The 19,388-nt window shown below is 43.8% G+C and overlaps 1 protein-coding gene across 1 annotated transcript in view; it reads right to left on the bottom strand.

The window, feature by feature from the left end:
- LOC102821630 (receptor-type tyrosine-protein phosphatase T-like) overlaps positions 1-19,388 on the bottom strand; it is a 1,273,932-nt gene that overhangs the window by 1,223,115 nt on the left and 31,429 nt on the right. Inside the window, exon 2 of the mRNA XM_006839353.1 lies at positions 12,416-12,541. Within this exon, the coding sequence (XP_006839416.1) occupies positions 12,416-12,541 (126 nt within the window). The remainder of the gene's footprint in view (positions 1-12,415; positions 12,542-19,388) is intronic.

The following is a 19,388-nucleotide window of genomic DNA, read 5'->3' as shown; positions in this document are numbered from 1 at the left end:
AGAGAGAGAGAGAGAGAGAGAGAGAGAGAGAGAGCTCTATATATGTATGAGTTCTGATAGCGTAGTGGTTACGAATTGGGCTGCGAATCGCAAGGTCAGCAATCCGAAACTACCAGCCATTCTGCTGGAGAAAGATGAGGTGTTCTGCTCCCGTCAAGATTTTCAATCTCAGAAACGCTGTACAGGGTGGCTATGAGTTGGAACCGACTCCAAGGCACACAGCCACCACTATATATTTATATATATAAAGGATAACTTGTGATATATATATATGCATAAAGGATAACTCGTGAGTCACCCTTTACAGGATTGTGATTGTTACCACTTGGGAATCTAGTGAGGTGATAGTCAGTGATACCATCCTGCAGTGTTTTTAATGAGCCTTCTCAGAAGCAGAAGTGCGGATTTCAGGTGACACTTAAGCACAATACATATATATGTGAAGAGCGAGAGACTGTGTGTGTGTCCTGGTGTGACACTTTGGCTAATGCATTGGACTGCAAAGTTGGTTTGAACAGCAATGTAGGTTGTTCAAGTTCACCAGCCACTCCTTAGAAATCATTTACAGGGTTGTTATGAGAAACCAACTTGATGACACTTAACAACAACAATTTATATGAATAGGTTTGACAGGATATTTGTATATGTTCTTTCTAGAGGATAAGCACTGGACTGTGAACCACAGGTTGGCTGTTTGAGCCCAATGGCCCCTTCAGTGGACACAAATGAGGCTTTTTCCTTCCATAAAGATTGACGGCCTCAGAAATCCACTACAGGGTTGCTATGAATAAAGTCAGCTTGACAGAACCCAATGGGCCACATGAACATCAATCTACCAGACACCAGAAGAACCAGATGGTACATAGCTACCACTACCATAAGCTCAAAAAGGAATCACCTTAGAAGGTCCTGGATACAGTGGGGAAAAAATGTAGAACAAAACTCAAAACTATAATAATTAAAAAAAAAAAAAAAAGCTACTGCTATTACAGAGACTGATGGACTCCTAAGACTATGGTCCTTGGTCACCTTTCAGGTCTAGAACTCAACTCACCCCCAAGTTTCAATTTTTCAGCCAAGCAATAGACAGGTCTATAAGTTCATCAACAACACTAGTAAGGTATGCACACTATAGAATGACCAATTATTTGAGATCCAAAGGGTAGCATTTACCCAAGGACAAAATTTAGAATGATTGGGAAAGAAGGGAAAAGGAAACAAGCTACACAGGGAGGAATTAAAAAAAAAAAGAGCGAGCGAGAGAGAGACCAGAGATGAGGGACAAGGATGGATAGATGGATGGATAGATAGATAGATAGATAGATAGATAGATAGATAGATAGATAGATAGATGTATAGATTTGTGAGTAGATGAGTACAGTATTTTGACTACCCACCATTTATCGATTTGCAAAGCTTCCTTGTCTGAGCAAGGAAGAAATTGTTGGATCCATTTCAAAGACGTGCAAACAGTAGAAATGAAAAAAGGTAACTGGCCTGATCGAAGTCTCAGGTTAGTGGCAGCACTGAGGCAGGTACCTGAGGTGATTTCTCTACTCACAGACAGGGCTAGACTAGCCAAAGGCCTGGTGGTAGAGTCAATGTTTGTCACCAACCTCTGGCCCTACCACAAAGAAGCCACCGGAAGAGCAGAGCTAGAGGCATCTTACTTTTTTTTTTTTTTAACCCAAACTAAATCCTTGAAATTTTCTGCATTTTTTCCTTTCATGACTAGCTCATTTCAAATGCTCAATAACTACATGTGGCTTTTGTTGTTGTTAAGTGCCATTGAGTCGATTCTGACCCATAGCAACCCTGTATAGGGTTCCCAAGGAGCAGGTGGTGAGCTTGAACCACATGTGGCTAGTGGCTACCATATTGGACACTGTCAGTCTAGAACACGCCAATATGAGACTACAATGAATTACTGGATTTATTCCAATAGTTACTGGGCCCCATTATATAGAGATCCACTAAAATATTGCATTTGTACTGAAGCTATAATGTTTGTTTTTCACCAAATATCTCAGAATATAGAATCATAATTCAAATTACTCCAGCATTCAAAACACAAAGAAACCTGTTCCCTCATTAAAAGAAAAAACAATTCACTTATTCAAACACAAGGAGTCCACCGAAAACAGCTTTGGGTGTGGAGCAGCAGCCCCATGAGAAGAACAGTCGTTGCAAACACCCCACCATCCTTAGCACTACAACAATGCTCAGAAACGTCTTCTTCACAGCTTGTCCCAGGAGGGGCTGGATTTGAAGCAGCAGGAGACCAGAGAGTTGTGAGAGAAACCATGTTTCATGTCCTGTTAAACGTGTGTGTGATACATGAATGCTTCTGTGACGTTTTCTTCAGGCAGAAATTGATCAGACAACAGCAAGCACATTATGTCTGCATTCAGAAGACATTGACAGGCAGTCCCTTTAACAAAGGGAGAGCATGGCTGATCTTCGGTGATGAAAAGGAAGGCTGCTGCAGTTGTCATTGTCATTAGCTGTCATCAAGTCAGCCCCCAACTCATGGTACCCCTTGTACAGTGGAGCAAAATACTTCATGGGTCTGTGTCATCCCTGTGATTGCGAGTGGGTCATTTGTGATTCTCAGGGTTTTCAGCTGACTGACTTGTATTTGAAGTAATTTACCAGATCTTTCTCCCTTACCCATCTTTCTCTGGAAGCTCTGCTGAAATCTATTGAGCCCCATAGCAACATGCAAGCCTCCTCTGACAGATAGAGATGCATTGGTCAGAAATCAAGCCTGGGTGTCTGGCAAGGAAGGCAAGAATTCTACCACTGAAACAATGATACACACACACACACACACACACACACAGCCCAAAGCCACTGCCATCAAGTTAATTAGGACTCGTAGTGATCGTCAAGACTGTAAATCGTTAAGGGAGCAGACGGTTATTGTTGTTGTTAAGAGTCTTGGGGTCAGTTCTGACTCATAGCAACCTTGTTCACCACTTTGTGGTTCAAACTGACCTTGTGGTCCAGTACTTCCTACAACATCATATGAGGCCTCCGGGGGAGCAGACAGTCTCATCTTTCTCACCCACAGAGTAGCCGGTAGGTTTGAACTGCCAAGCTTGCAGTTGACAATCTAACATCAACCACTAACGCCTCATAAAAAGAAGACAGTCCCAATTTCCAGAATGAGAATATCCCCTAAAGAAGTCCTCAAACCACTTTAATAAATTAAATTTTAGGTGTCACAAAAGAAAACTTATTGTCTGAACCCACTTACAAGAAATAGCTAGCAGAAGTAAATGCACAGGGAGCGAAAGATAAGTTCATGGTTACCAAAGCTAGGGGAAGAAAGATAAGGAAATTACTGTTTGAGGGATATTGAGTTTCAGTTTGGGTGATAAAAACCATCTGAAATTAAATGTAGTGAAGGTTGAACACCATGATGAATGCCATTAATGTCAGTAAATTATTTACTTAATGGTCAAAATGATACATTTTTCATTATCTATATTTTATCATCATAATATTATTTTTAAAATACAGGCATACCGATGAATTAATCCGATCTCTATTTATGGTACCTAATGTATGACTTAATTGCACATACATTACTGAAACCATGTTTTGTAAAATAATACACTAATAAAAACAGGCTAAAAAAGGAGCAAAACTCTAGACCCAGACTGCCCTGGATTCAAATCTCAGCTAACCCCATTTACTGTCTGCTCTTGGACAAATTAGGGAGCTCTGGTGGTGTGGTGGGTTACCCACTGGGCTGCTAACCACAAGGTTAGTAGTTAGACACCACCAGGCACTCTGCTCCTAAAAAGACTTAGAGACTCAGAAACCCTATATAGGGTTGCAATGAGTTGGAACTGCCTCAACAGTATAAAATTGCAGCCACTTGGTGAACTTACTTAACACACTGGGCCTGTGTCTGTGTACAATGTCTTTGAAGAGCCCTGGTGGAGCAGTCCTCAAGCACTCAGCTGCTAAGTGAAGGGCTGGAAGTTTGGACTCACCCAGCAGCTCCTGAGAAAAAGACCTGTGGCTGTAATGAGTGTTGTTGTTGTGTGCCGTAGAGTCGGTTCCAACTCATAGCGACCCTGTACAGAGTTTCCTGATGCTGTAAATCTTTACAGGATCAGAAAGCCTCATCTTTCTCCTGTGGAACAGCTGGTAGTTTCGAACTGCTGACCTTGTGGCTCGCAGCCCGATTCGTAATGGCTACGCTACCAGAGCTCCTTGTGATTGTAAAGATTAGAGCCTAGAAAACCCTATGGGCAGTTGTACTCAATCAGGTGAGATCATTCTGAGTCAGAATCAACTTAATGGTACCAAGCAACAACAAACTATATGTTGCTATTGTTAGGTGCCATCAGGTTGGAACCAACTCATAATGATCCTATGCACAACAGAATGAAACACTGCCCAGTCCTGGGCCCAGTGACTTTGTGTATTTCCTTCCAATACAATCATTACTACACCAGAGCCCATCACTGCCACCACTATGACAATCCATCTCGTTGGCAGTCTTCCTCTTTTTTCTATGACCCTCTACTTTATCAAACATGATATCCTTCTCCAGGGACTGGTCCACCTTTGAATATTTCCAAAGTATGAGAGATGTGTCTGGTCATCCTGGTTTCCAGAGAGCACTCTGGCTGTCCTTTTTCAAGCACAGAGATATGCAGATAATAAAACCTTGATTGCTGGAAGTGAAAAGGACTTAAAATAGAGTCAATGGTTGTAGCATGAAAAACTTCTCTTCTTATTAAGAGCAATTCCTCCAGCAACCCCAGACTAGAACCCAAGGACCCCTGGTGGTGCAGGCAGGTAGTGCACTCACGGCTAGCTAACAGGATGGAGGTGTGAGGCCACCCAAAGGCACCTCAGAAGAAAGTCTTGGCAATCTTCTCTCAAACAATCAGCCATTGGAAACCCTATTAAAGCACAGTTCTTCTCTGACACACACGAGGTCAGCATGAGCCCGAGGTGACTGTACAGCAATTGGTTTTCTTTTTGTGTGTTTACTAAATCCCAAGTGCTGGGATTAGAGTTGTAAATAAAACACTGCTCCTGTCTGCAAGAAAAACGAAGGCTTGATCGGTACAAGGACTACAAACAGGCTTGGTCTTCATCCAGTGAGAACTGTGAAGGTTTTCATGCCAATGTCCACTGTGACTGGTTAGTGACTCAGTGCACCCTAGTCAATTGCATTTTGGGGCATGTTCCTACAAGTGCCCAGAAGGAGGTCATTCGGTGCACTAAGAGCTACAAAACACACACAGGAACCTCCATCACCACTCTTAACTTGTGTTTAGCACTTTAGGATTCACCAAACATTTTCCCAAACATCAAATTTCCAGGATTACATGTTTCACATGTGGATGATACTCTTCATGAAGAGCTCAAAAAATAACACAAACCATTCTAGTTTTGGTATGCAAGGGAGTACAGGAACACATTTATGAAAGCAAATACAATCATACCTACAGGAGAGGAACACAGCAAAACTCACCACACTGTGATTTAGGAGCGAGACGCGAAAAGAACTTAAAGATGAAACAACACGAGGTTGTTCAATAAATCCTGGAACAGTCATTGTAATGGAAAACTACAGAGCCTTTAGAAAACATGCTTTTGAGGAATATTTAATGCCATGGGAAAATGTGAAAAAAAAAATATTGTTAAATAGGAAAATCGTTATTTATGTGAATTTGTGTGACTTTTATTTTGTTCTTTATAGCTATTGCTACTGTGTATGTTCTCTGCAATGAATATGCATTATTTCTGCAATCATAAATCATGGCTGTAAATAGAAATAATTGTAAAAGATGTTTAGTTGGTAATGGTACCATGTATGCTAGATTTACTTCTCTGTCCTGACTCCTCTGCCACATGTAAACTTGACCTTGAACCAACCGCTTTACCTCCCTGGGACTCAGTTTTCTCAAAAGCAGAGGAAATTATCTCTCTGAACTCGAAGTGTAGGCAGATTAAGTGAAATAATGTATGTGAAAATATATAACCCAGTTTGGGTTACACGGGTGTGAAACACTGAATTGTGCCCCTCCCCCCCCCCAAAGATGTTGAAGTTCTAACCTTTCATAGCTGTCATTGTGACCTTGTTTGGAAATAGGGTCTTTGAAGATGTTACCAGTTCAGCTAACATAGGCAATGAAAAAGAGACTTTGCTGCCCTGTCTATTCTGATTCATAGGGCAAAGTAGAACTTCCCCGTAGGGTTTCCAAGGCCGTAAATCTGTACAGAAGCAGACTGCCTCGTCTTTCTCCTACAGAGCAGGTTCGAACTGCTGATGCTTTGCTTAGTTAACTGAGAGCTACACCACTGTACTATCAGAATTCCTCCAATAATAAAGCATTGTCTGACACAGTAACCACTACTGTTGAGTCCAGTTTGATTCATAGCAACCCTAATCCAATCTAAATGGTGGGGGTATGCCATGGAGTCAATTCTGACTCACAGAGACTCTGCATAGGGTTTCTGAGGCTGTAAATCTTTATGGGAACAGAAAGCCTCATCTTTCTCCCATGGAACTACTGACCTTGAGGTTAGCAGCCTGAGTTCTTATAAAAGAGCAGAAGAGACATAGAGAGGATGAACATAGAGATGTGTGAAGATCATCTGTGTGAAGGACGGCCTGGGGCTAGCAGAAACTGGTACAGACATGGAAGGATCTTCCCTGAGGATTTAGGAGAGACCGTGATGTGGACGTCTAGCCTCCAGGACTGTGAGACAATAAAATTCTGTTCTTATAAAATGTACAGTTTGTGACATTTTGTTATGGCTGCCCGAGGAAAGGCATACAAGTAGGTACACATTACAGACAGTTCCCTCAAAAGAAAACAAATGTTCTAATACCTACAGCACTCCTGTGTGGTGGTTTCTAATGGGGAAAAGGTGATCTGGGCAGGCAATTTGGCCAGGTATGTATACATGGGTGATTGCGCCCAAACCCACTGTCTACCAACATTAGTTGGAATAAAACCAGATACACAGCCTGGTCCAAGAGAAAGGAAGCAAGGCGGTTAAGTTCCTGGAGTCAGTGTCTGCTCCCACAGCAGGCTGGTGTGTGGAAGAGCTCACGTCTGTAAGTGTGCAGGCCTGTGTGTGGGTCCTTCTGGCTTTTCCCAAAATGGCTGCCCCTTCCAGCCAGGAAACCAGCCTCCTATGATTTCTCTGCTGCAGACACTACTTGAATCAGAAGACTTTATACAATGTGTATGAAAAGGATGGAGAGAAGAGGCATGCCTTTAAGGGTTAAGAAAGTGAGGGGTAAAGTTCCCCGATCCTGGGGACTGGTTGAGGCTGGGTCTGTTGGCCCCACACTCCTCCAGGGGCAGTACTTGAGAGGGAAATAGATCCCAGCAAGGAAGGGCTGCACCTGGGACAAGGACTCTGGGCCTCACTGGACCTCAGCAGGCCTGCAAAAGCAGCAGCCTACCTGAAGGGGCATCAAGAGATGCAATGGTGCACTTCTTGGAGGAAATCCTGAGAGCTGGCTTCATTTCTAGACGTACATAAAAGTCTAGGGAAGGTTTTCGCTTTTGCAATCCCTGAATGGTACAAATGATTAATGTGCTAGACTGCTAACCAAAAGGTTGAAGTTCTAATCTTCCCAGAACCTTGGAAGAAAGGTCTGGCAATCTACTGTCCAAAAAAAAAATCCCTGGGAAACCCTATGGAATACAGTTCTACTCTGACACACATGGAATTGCCATGAACCGACCTGACAGTTAGGGAAGGGTGTACCCTAATAATGACCAAGATTCAATATCACAACTCTGGAAGCTCAGCAGCAGATTCAAACTTATGCAGAGAAGAGAAATAAATGTAGTGTTTCTTGTGCATTTACTTTGTTCACAATACTTAAAATAAAATCCTGTACATTTTGGAAGGGAAAGAAAACGTCCACAAGTCCTATTAGTACCTCTGACTTCAGTCTTAAGGACACTTAGAAAAAACAACCCAAGTGTCTACCAACAGATGTATGGATAAACAAAACTTAGCACATATATGCAATCCAATATGACTCAGTCATAAAGAGAAAGGAAGTTCTGATCTGTGCTATAACATGAATGAACCTTGGAAATATTAAACTATGTAAGAGAAATCAGACACAAAAATATGGTCTGGTGCCACTTATAGGAAATCTCTAGAATCAGTAACTACATTGTTGTTGGTGGTGTTAAGCTGTTGAGTAGGTTCCGACTCATAATGACCCTTTTAGATTTTCCAAGGAGCAGCTGGTGGGTATGAACTGCTAACCTTGTGGTCTGCAATCCAGTGTTGATCCTACAGCGTAACTACTCATAGACCAAAATTTAGTAGTAGTGGTTATTGGGGTGGAAGAAGGTGGAAGTTGAGAGGTATTATTTAAGGAGTACTGAGCTTATATTTGCTGTCTGTTTACTGTGATAAAAACCATTTGGAAGTGGGTAGTCCTTTGTAGTCTCCGTGTGGTGCTGTGGGTTAGTGTGCTGGACTGCAATGTCAGTTTGAACCGGAAGGTCAGCAGTTCAAACTCACCAGTCGCTCCTCAGCTATACAGGGTCTCTATGAGTTGGAACCGACTCAACAGCATTTAACAAAAAATGCTGATGGGTACACCACATGGTAAATGTAATTACTGTCACTGAATTGTATGCTTAAAAGTGGTTATGATGGCAAATGTTTTGTGATATAGATTTCACCAAAATAAAATGTATTTTTAAAGAAAACAAAAGGACACCTAATTGATGATGCATGGAGGGGGATTGTAACCATGGCAATGAAATGATATGATAGGATGAATGTAAAACTAATGTTCTCCCATGTAAACTATCACATAATTCACAATAAAACATTAAAAAAATAAAAATTGATACATGGGTGAGGCTGATAAATGGTGAGTAATTGTTATCAGGACTGACTGTGAGGGTTGGAAATGTAAAGGTAGATGTTTTGTAGTAAAGGGAGAGGAGTAGCTGATCTTGCAGTCTAGGAGCAGAGGGTTCTGAGACCATCAAGGGAGAAGAGTGGAGTGTGGAACCCTACCCAGAGAAGCAGTGATGCCTGAGATGGTGGCAGTGGAGCGATGGAGCAGCTGGGGACTCAAGACCCAGAGAGGGAGAGGGGCTGTATGCTGACGACCGGGAGGCAGGCTTGCGGGGTATATCCTTTGGTTGGTCGATGATGCATGGAGGGAATTATAACCATGGCAGTGAAATGATATACAATCGGATGAATGTAAAGCTAATGTTCTCCCATGTTAACTGTCACGTAATTTACAATAAAGCATTAAAAAAAAAAAACCTAAAAAAAATAAAAAAGAACACCTATAGCTTCCTTCAGCCCTTAAGACACCCTCCTGTTGTACCAGGCCCACCCCAGTGTTGCCTATATGGACATACATGATGGGGGGTGGGGGGGTGTCTAGGAAGCTCTAGGAACTGCAGCTCATTCCCTGGACAGGATAGAGGCCTGAAGGAGGGTATGCGGATAGTGTGACTCATTTATCTTTAACAGCTTCAACCAGGTGAGGTGGGGCAGTACTCCTAGCCTGAGGGTCTTTCTGGTGGAGGGAAGAGGAAAAGCATATGCTGAGATTTCCTGTACAGCATTCAGTTAAGGGAACTGAGATGGAGCAGGTAGAAGCTCTAGCCCTCTGGGTGTTTGAAACCCCCTCTGGGATCCTTCAGGACTCGTGGCAGACCACCTGCCCAAAGGTTCTAGTTTGTAGAGCAGCATCTGATATGAGATGGGCTTGACAGAGCCATGGTTCTAAGGTGGACTTTGAGCCAGAGACCGAAAGAGCCAGAGAAGAGCTTAGGGGAACCTGCACTAACCAAAGGCCTGACGGGGTCAGACACTTCACCTTCACACAGAATTAGACCAGGAGCTCCCACATGGTCTCCATGGTGAAGGTGGGGGCAAGGCTGCCGGGACTCAGCAAAGAAGCAGGAAAAGAACAAGCTGCCCTGTAGGCATGTCCATGACAAAGAATTTGGGAGAAAAGAGCCGGATGCCATGACAGAGAACAGGGAGGGGCCTTTCATCAGACAGATCAATGAGGAAGGGCCTCTCTGAGGACTTTGAACTGAGACCTGAAGGAATCAGCCAAGAGGAGATTCCAGCAAGAGGGAAAGAATCAGGCATGTCCAAGGAACCAAAAAACAGCCAGAAGCATACTAGAAGAGAAAGAGAAGAGCTGTGGTGCTGGATTTAGACTTTATCCCGTGTTCCACCTGCTTATTAGTGGAAGCTTTGTGGAGCTTTGATGCTGAACACATTTCAACAGAACGTACCGGGTAAGATGAACTTTGAAGAAAGGCCTGGAAAATTATTTCCAAAACACCCTGTGACTTATAATGACCAGATTATCAGCTGACCATGGGAATGATACAGGACCCGGTGGTATTCCTTCTAAAATGTCATTTTCTTTTACTTACCCACAATGCGTCAGGGCAGCAAACAAGAACAATACCCATGGCAGACTATATCAGCCACTGGGATAAAGCTGTGGACAAGACAGCCAGGCTCCTTACTCAGAGGGAATGTATAATATGGGGTAACAGACATCAAACATACAACATCAGTTGTGAAACATGTTTAAGGAGAAGGATATAATGATACAATAGCCCAATAGTGACCATTACAGATGGGGGATTCTAAGGAGGGCTGTTCAGAGGAAGTGAAATTTCAACAGATGTGTGAAGAAGTAAGCCAGGAGACAGGGTAGAGGAAGAAGTTCCTGACAGTCTAGAGCAGGCTGGGAAGGACAGAGACTGGTGTGAATAAGCACAGGGAAGAGTAGACGACAGTGAGGAGGGAAATAGAAATAAGACCAGCCATGAAAGGCACTGGAGGCTAAGGTGGGGTTTTGCTCTTCTTTCTCAGAGAAATGAGAGCTCTCAGAAGAATTCCAGACAGACATTGGAGGGTGGCAAGGGTGAGCTCAGTGGGAACGAGAACACAAAAGACAAGGAGACAACCTAACAAGAATAAATCTATGCTTTAGAACAGTCTTTTGGGCTTTAGTGTGGAGAATGGATTAAAGAAACCAAATTGTCTGTTTGGAGGATTTCCAGTTATTCAGGGGAGGACTGAGGATGGTCTGGGCAGTGCTGTAGTAGCAGAGATGTCCTCAGGAAGTAAAACAACAGAATCAAGTGATCAACTGAAAGAAAGGGGGAGATTGTGTGGTAGGCGCTCAGGGACACGGGGGCTAGAACTGAAGGGTGGCTTCCCTCCTCCAACAGCCAATTGTCTTTAAAATGTACCAGGCACCCCATTTCTCCAGAGAGGTGACTTTAAGTTTCATAGCACTTTACTGGTCCTGGATTTACTCACCAGGTGTGGTTGTTGTTGTTGTTAGATGCTGTTGACTTGGCTCTAAGTCACGGCAACCTTATATGTAACAGAAGAAAACCGTATCCAGCCCTGTGCCTTCTCTAAGTATCCACCAGGTATGCTGTGGTTGTCATCAAGTCAGTTCCTACTCATGGTGGAACTGTGTAGAGTAGATGCTGCGCAGGGTTTTAAGGCTGTGGTCATTGGAAGCAGGTGACCAGGCTTGTCTTCCTAGGCACCTCAGGATATACTTGAACCTCCAACTTTTCAGTTTTCAGTTAACCATATGCACCACTCAGGGACTCTATCCATCAGGTGTCCCCCACCTTAGAGTATATCTTTCTAGGTGTATCTGGGATACACCAGGTACAACCCATAGCTCCAAGTCACCCAGGTACCCATCAGGAGTATACATTTAGATCTCTAACTCCATTGGTTAAAAGTATGCTTGGCATTCAGAACATCAGAACATTAACTTTAATGACTTATAGTCTGACTTTGAAAGTTTCCCTGTATATACACAAGCTGTTTCTATGTGGTCTGGAAGAAAGGGGGTGATTTAAAATTCCTCAGAAGCTCTTTCTTCTTGTAAAGACCCAATACTATCAGATTGCCAGAGCATAAAGCCCAAGCAATGTAGCTAAATTCCCTGTGTGGTACAAATGCTTTAAGTCCTTGACCACTAGCTGAAAGGTTGGTGATTCAAACCCACCCAAAGGATCGTTGGAAGCCTGGAGATCTGCTTCTGACAATGCTATGGAGCGGTTCTACTCAGCACATGAGTCAGAACTGATTCAACAGCAACTCACAACAACGTGGTAAAAGTTGAGACTCTCAAAGCTGAAGGAAAGCCTACAGGTGCCTGAATCAAGGTGACTTATAACTCCTACAGCATCTCAAAGAAAGCTCACAGCCATGGTTTGAACAGCTGTGGTGATAAGGAACTCAAATAGCCTCCAGAGCTGTCCACTGCCTTCTCAGAAACCTCAAATGGTAAGACAGCTCTTCCCCATGAGCCATCATAAACATAAACAAACCAGTTCTCCCCATCACAACACCGAGCACATGGGTCACTTACCTGTGGGCACCGCTGGGTCTAGCATTGGCTTTTCCCATGTGTTAATCTGCTCCCAGGTGAACCCATTGGTCCCCAGGGCCACGCTATAACCACAGCCGCTGTAGTGCTCATCAAAGGAACAGCCGCCTGGGGACAAAGGAGATAGAGGTAAATACACCCTTGTGTCTGAGGACTGGTTCGTTACTTGTCGCATAGGCTCTTCATTTACAGCTTTGAATTTTAAACTCTGTAGAAGATTTAAAAAAAAAAAAAAAAAAAAGGCAAGCAAATTGGATTTTTATATTTGCTCTGGTGCTCTCAGGAAAGGTGTTGGCATCTGTGAGACCCCCTATTTTAAAAAGTTAATAAGCGTAGTTACATTGATTTCTGTCTTTCTTCCTGAGAAAGTAAACAGCAGCGTCTCATTCTAAATAAAACAAATGAATACCAGGGCATGCTTCTATAATTGCTTCCTGCATCATCAGACACCAGGAAGAGCACCTGTGAAAGCCAGACACAACCCTCAGCTTTGCAAAGCTGCGTAAATTTGGGCTAGAAGCTTAATCCCTGCAAGTCTTAGTTTCCTGGCCTATAATATGGAAGGGAATCTTTAGCTTCCAGAACTATTATGAGGATTAAAAGTGGCAATATGAAAAGTAGCATGGGATAAGTGCTCAATGTCCACTTCCTTCCCCTTCAAAGCAGCCTGAAAATAATGTTTGATAAAACGAAAACTGAATTTGTAAAGAATGAAGAGTCATGCACCAAGAATAGGAGTCAGTGTTGGTGTGTTTAAAACATTTTCCTTTACGATAAAGTCCAAGTCAGCCACCATTTTGTAACAACATCATAGCAATTTTGACAAGAATTTACTGAGCTCAATTAGGAGGCTAACATCCCCTCAAAGTAACCGCACTGTTACCAGGAAAGTCAGAGAGATACACTGAGAGAGATGTGCAGTGTAGAAGCATAAAAGAGACAGAGCTCCAGTTAAGAAGGTCTGGTCTGTCTTGAGGAACAGACGCCCACTCTAACCTGGAAAAGGAGGGAGAAAAAGAGAAGAGAGGAACTGAACAGGGGCTTGAAGGACAGCATGGTCTCCATGGACAGAGAGCAGGACGAGGACATAACTGGATACTATGGATTGAACTGTGTTGCCAGAAAAGTTCCATTCAAGTCTTAACTCTTGGTACCTGTGAATATGATCTCATTTGCAAAATAGAGTTTTTGAAGATGCTATCAGTGAAGTTAAAATGAGGTCATAATGGTGGTGATGTGCAGTGGAGTTGGTTCCAACTCATAGTGACCCTGCATAGGGTTTCTGATGCTGTAAATCTTTAGAAAGCTCATCTATCTCACATGGAGCAGCTAGTAGTTTTGAACTGCTGGCCTTAAGGTTAGCATCCCAACTCATAACCACTATGCTACCAGAGCTCCTTAACAGTGGTGAATCCAAGTCCAATATAAGTGGTGGCCTTCTAGAAGAAGAGATAGGACCCACAGAGACACGGAGCCTTGAGTGCATCCAGAAGTCCAAGAACAAGGAATGCCAGTCATTCCCAGAAGTGAGGAGACTGGCATGAAGCTAAGTGTGCCCTGGGTTCCTCTGAAGGATTAATGCCACCAATGTCCTGATTTCAATCTCTTACCTTCCAGAGCTATGAGACAATAGACTTCTGTTCTTAAGTTCCTGTTAAGTGGCGTAGAGTCAGTTCTGACTCATAGCAACCCTGTATAGGGTTTCTGAGAAGTGGCTGGTAGGTTTGAACCACTGACCTTGTGACTCTCAGTTAAGTGCTTATCCTACAGCACATCACACCAGGACTGTGTTCTCATAAGTCATCTAATGTGTGGTCCAATCAGTCCCTGGGTTATGAATGTACACTTTATGCACAGCTCATAATAAGGAACTATCCCTGGAAAAGGCTACTACACTAAAAATGTAATAACAAATGGGCACTACTTTGTGATGCTCATCAAAATATTATTATTATCATTATTGCATTATTATGGTAAAGATATGTTACTATATCTGGAAATGTTTTTTGTTTTTGTTTTTTATTCTTTTTACCATCAAATCACTTCATGGCTCACAGGGATCCTGCACAGGGTTTCTAAGGAGCAGCTGGTGGGCTTGAACCATGGACCTAGTGGTTAGCAGTCAAGTGCTTATCCTACAGTACCACACACCAGGACTCCCTTTTATGCATATTGTTGTTGTTGGTTCCGACTCATAGCCACCCTATATAGGATTTCTGAGGAGCAGCTGGTGAGTTTGAACCACCAACCTTGCTGTTCAAACTGAACTTGTGATCCAGTGTTTACCCTATAGCGTCACACCAGGAATCCCATTTTTTATTCATAGAAAGGTACAATATATACTAAGACAAACATTTGACTCACTGACATTGGCTATGATGGTGGGACTGTTGTACAGGGCAAGCTGGCATGGCGGGGAAAGGCCAGGACAATTCTACAGCTGCTCTGAACTGGTCTTGTGGACCCCCAACACACATCCCATTTCTTCATCGTCTCTTAGATTCTCAGATCACATCACCATCCTCCTCTAAATAGTCACTAGCTCCCCATCACGCACAGAACCACATCTCCACCCAGTCCAATGTTAGGAACAATCTGCGTGAACCCTGCCGGAATCTGCAGTCTCCTGTAATGTCATCACATCACTGTTTCCACCAGCTTGAGTGCACAAAACCCTCCTCTGCAACCCAGAGCAGGGACTTCTTTAGGTTAGTCGTGGTGGAGGTTCTACTGACGAATGTGACACAGAATACAGTCCCGCTGCTGCTGAAGAAACCCTGGGAGTTCAACACTTTCTCCACTTTGCATTCTAGTTAAGTATAGAAACTCAGAAGACTCAGTCTTTAATATCTCAATGAATCTTGAATGGGGCAAAAAAGGTCTAGACTCTTGGGTGGTGAATTAAGAATATGGAGTCAGAACCAACTCGAAGGCACTTAGCAACAAAAACAACAACAATAAAGTAACAGACATTTGAGGGTTCTAGGTAGACAACTGGAGTCGTGGTGTGTGGTACTGTAGGATAAGCACTGGCTTGGTAACTGCAAGGTTGGTGATTCAAACTCCTCAGGAACCCTATATATCAGGGGTGGGGAACGTCCAGACAACACGCAGTATTGCTGATGTTGTTAAGTACCGTCGAGTTAGCTCTGACCCATAGTGACCCTGTAAAGGGTTCCAAGGAGCAGCTGATGAGCTTGAACCACCAACCTTGTGGTTCAAACTGACCTTGCAGTCCAGAGCATTAACCCACAGCACCACACCAGAACTCCACAGGCAGTATGTTGTTGTTGTTAAATGCCATCGAGTCAATTCCGACCCATAGTAACTCTGTATAGGGTTTCCAAGGAGCAGCTGGTGAGCTTGAACCACCAACCTTGCAGTTCAAACCACTTTGCAGTCTGAGGCATTAGCCCACAGTGCCACACCAGGACTCTGCACAAGTAGCCATTCGTCTGGCCCTGCCAAGGCTACCACAGTTCCAGCCATCACTTCGGTGGTGGTGATAGTGTGCCATGGAGTCAGTTCTGACTCATAGCCACCCTGCATAGGGTTTCCAAGGCTGTAAATCTTTACAGGAGCAGAAACCCTCATCTTTTTCCCATGAAACAGCTGATAGTTTCCAACTACAGCCTGACTCGTACCCACTACACTACACTAACCAGAGCTCCTTAGCCATCAAATTAGGGCTGAGTCAATTAAATGTTTGACCAAATATAGCAGGCTAATTTTTAAGCTGATAATTTTCTATGGCCTGCGATGATGTAAATTTTGGCAGAAAAGTTTCCCCACCCCTGCTATGCAGGGTTGCTATGAGTCAGAACCACCTTGACAGCAGTTAACAACAATAACATGTAGACAGCTGGAGACAGACAGAGAGGGAGAAGCAGGATGAAGAGTGGAAACCCACAAAAAGTAATGTACATGCGTTATTTAGGAACTAGTGTATCTTTTTACTTTCACTTATTCAATAGTCAGTAATTTGACAGTTATTGAATGGATCATTTAATACAGACCAGACACAGCACTAAGTACTGCTTATCCAATAGTTTATAAAAGCAACACACTTGCTATTTACTGAGATGGACTGACAATAAATAAGTAAACTAATAAGCAATTATACATTTTAGTATGAACTGTGGAAGCTGACATTGTTGGGGTTGGGAGAGAGGATCGGAGTGGTCCAGGGGAGCCTTTCTGACCATGAATTAGAAGAAATCATGACCTGCCACAACACCCCACTCAGTGAAGAAAGTGTCTACACACAACACAACAGCCGTGTGACAAAGAGCAATGAAAGATACAGATTGACAAGGGTCTACAGGCAAAGATGAGGAGACTTCACCCCACATTTGCAAGGGTACATCAAAAAGTACTACTATAAAATCATAGAAACATCTACTAAAGGAAACTATCAAAACGGGAAGCTATTGTTTCTCAACACATCCTCCATCTAGGTCTATACAATTCTGAAGACTGTGTTTACATATCTCTCTCTCTGGTAGCTTAGTAGTTAAGAGACAGGCTGTTAACCTCAAGGTCAGCAGTTCGAAACTATCAGCCATTCCGCAGGAGAAAGATGAGGCTTTCTGCACCCGTAAAGATTTACAGCCTCAGAAACCCTGTACAGGGTCACTATGAGTCAGAATCAACTCCACGGCACACCACCACCATCACCAATCCTTGCCAGGAATCCTGGTGTGGTGCTTCAGGATAATACTCTAGAACACAAGGTCAGTTTGAGTCATAAGGTCAGAGGTTCAAACCCACCAGCCACTCCTCAGAAACCCTATACAAGGTTGCTATGAATCCAGACTGACTTGAGGCACTTCACAACAACAATCCTTCCCAGACAAATTCTGTGCTCTTTGATTTACACTGCATCAAAACGGCAATTTTGGTATACTCCAGGGATTCAAACCATGTTCCTCGGAAACGTTCTTCGAGTTTGGGGAACAAAAAGAAATCTGAAGGGGCAAGATAACAGTTATAGAGTGGATGGCTAAGGTTTCCCAGTGAAATTCTCATAGGAGCCCTTGGAAGCCTCTAAGAATGAGCAGGTGTATTGTTGTAATGGAAAACAATTCCTCAGCACAACTTTCCCGGCCTTTTTCTCACCAAGGCAGTTTTCAATTTCCTTAAAACTTCTTCCTATTAAGCCCCTGTGATCATCCTGTGTTCTTAAAAAAAAAAAAAAAAAAAAAAAAATCTATCAAAGGTTACCTTTGTAATATCAAAACAAAGTCTCCATCACCTTTTCAGCTGACCTATCTGCCTTGAATTGAACTGGCCATGCAGATCCCCTTGGAAGCAACTTTTTTTTTTTTTTTAATTAGACCTTCTTTTGATTGGACTAAGAAAAATGTATCACTGAGAGATCTTGTCTACAGTCATCCACTGATCCCAAAGACATGTTTCAACCCATTTTGTTTGGAATAAGGCTATGCATGTATGGAGCCTTTGTAGCAATATATCTTGGTTTACCCTCATACTGGACCAAGAGTGACCTTTGACAGGTCAGAAATGAGGCCAAGAGCAACAATTTTAGTAAGCCTTAAACTGGCTGGGAGCAGTTGTTACACAAAAGAGGGGCTTGATAAATATTTATTTAATGCATGAATCAATAAATGCTGATGGAGAAGGTGACCGGCACTTCCTGGACCAGGAAACTCAGGTAGGGCTCCGGGGAAAAGGGGCGGAATCGCACATAGGAAACCTCTGTCTAAAAGACAGACAGCCTTTGAACAAACATAAGATCTTATATTTCAACATTCCGAATTCGTTTTTTTAAAAGATCAAATTGCTGAGGAATTACAGGCATTTTTGAGCTTTTGCCTGCCTGCATGTGGCTCCCACTCCCGCGCCTGCGCCGGCGAGTACCTCTGCCCCCTGCAGACCTTGGAATGCACGGCTAGAGCAACCCCACTTAGAAGGCTGCATTTCCAGAGAAAAAGAAGCATAAACTAACAAAGCCGAACAAATAGAGAGGGATATCGACGTGGATATCAGGAAATTCGGGGTACCCACGGTACAGAGAGACTGAGAGAGGCATCTTTTATGTCATCAAATACAGGCACTACCTCCCTGCAGCCATTACCCTCAGCCCTCTATTGCCCTGGCCTAGACCAGCCCTCTGCCAATCCACCAAGGCTCAGGAACACCCAAGGCACAGGCCCGCCCACTGAGGCCAAGGCCCTCTCAAGGCCTAGACACTCTCACTGAGGCCAAGGTCTACCCTGAGGCCCAACCTGCCCACAAACTTGTCACAAAGGCCCAGGCCCAACCAAGGCCCAGTCGCTGCCGAGGTCCAGGGCCCCCAAGGCCCAACTCACCTCGTACCCAGGTTGAAGAGGCCCAGAGCCAGTCACCAAGGCCCAGTACCCCTGAGAGCCAACCCGCCCTCAGCCCGGTCCCCAAGGCAGAGGCCCCCCCAAGGCCCAATCCGCCCAACCCACCCGCTGAGGCCCAAGCCGTCCGATGCCCAGATGCTGATACCCAGGCCCCCTGAGGCCCAAACTGCCCGCCCGAGGCCCAAATCACCAGCCTAAGGCCCAAACCATCCTCCTGAGAACCAACCCTCCTGCAGCCTGGTCGCTGACGCCCAGGCCCCCAGAGGCCCAAACCGCCCGCCCTAGGCTCAACCCACCCACCCAAGGCCCAAACGGCCCACCGCCGAGGGCCAGGCCCAACTGAGGCCAAAAAAAAGTTACTCTGAATTAAGAAATAAGGAGAGTGAAAAGGGAAGACCACATCCTGATCACATATTCCTGGAGGTAATCAGAAAACATAAAAAATTACCAAAATAGATACTTAATTAATTATTAGGGCCACAGATAAACATTAAACATGTCCAAGAAACAAAAGCAGATGACCATATCCTCACATGTCCAGAAAAAAGATAAAATATCTGAGACAAATGAACCAGAAGTAGACCTTCTCTCCATGCTGGAAGGCG

This window comes from Chrysochloris asiatica, unplaced genomic scaffold (genome assembly GCF_000296735.1).
Source record: "Chrysochloris asiatica unplaced genomic scaffold, ChrAsi1.0 scaffold00023, whole genome shotgun sequence".
NCBI classification, from domain to species: domain Eukaryota; kingdom Metazoa; phylum Chordata; class Mammalia; order Afrosoricida; family Chrysochloridae; genus Chrysochloris; species Chrysochloris asiatica.
Note: the sequence above shows the minus strand (reverse complement) of the source record. Positions and strands in the feature narration are given on the sequence as shown.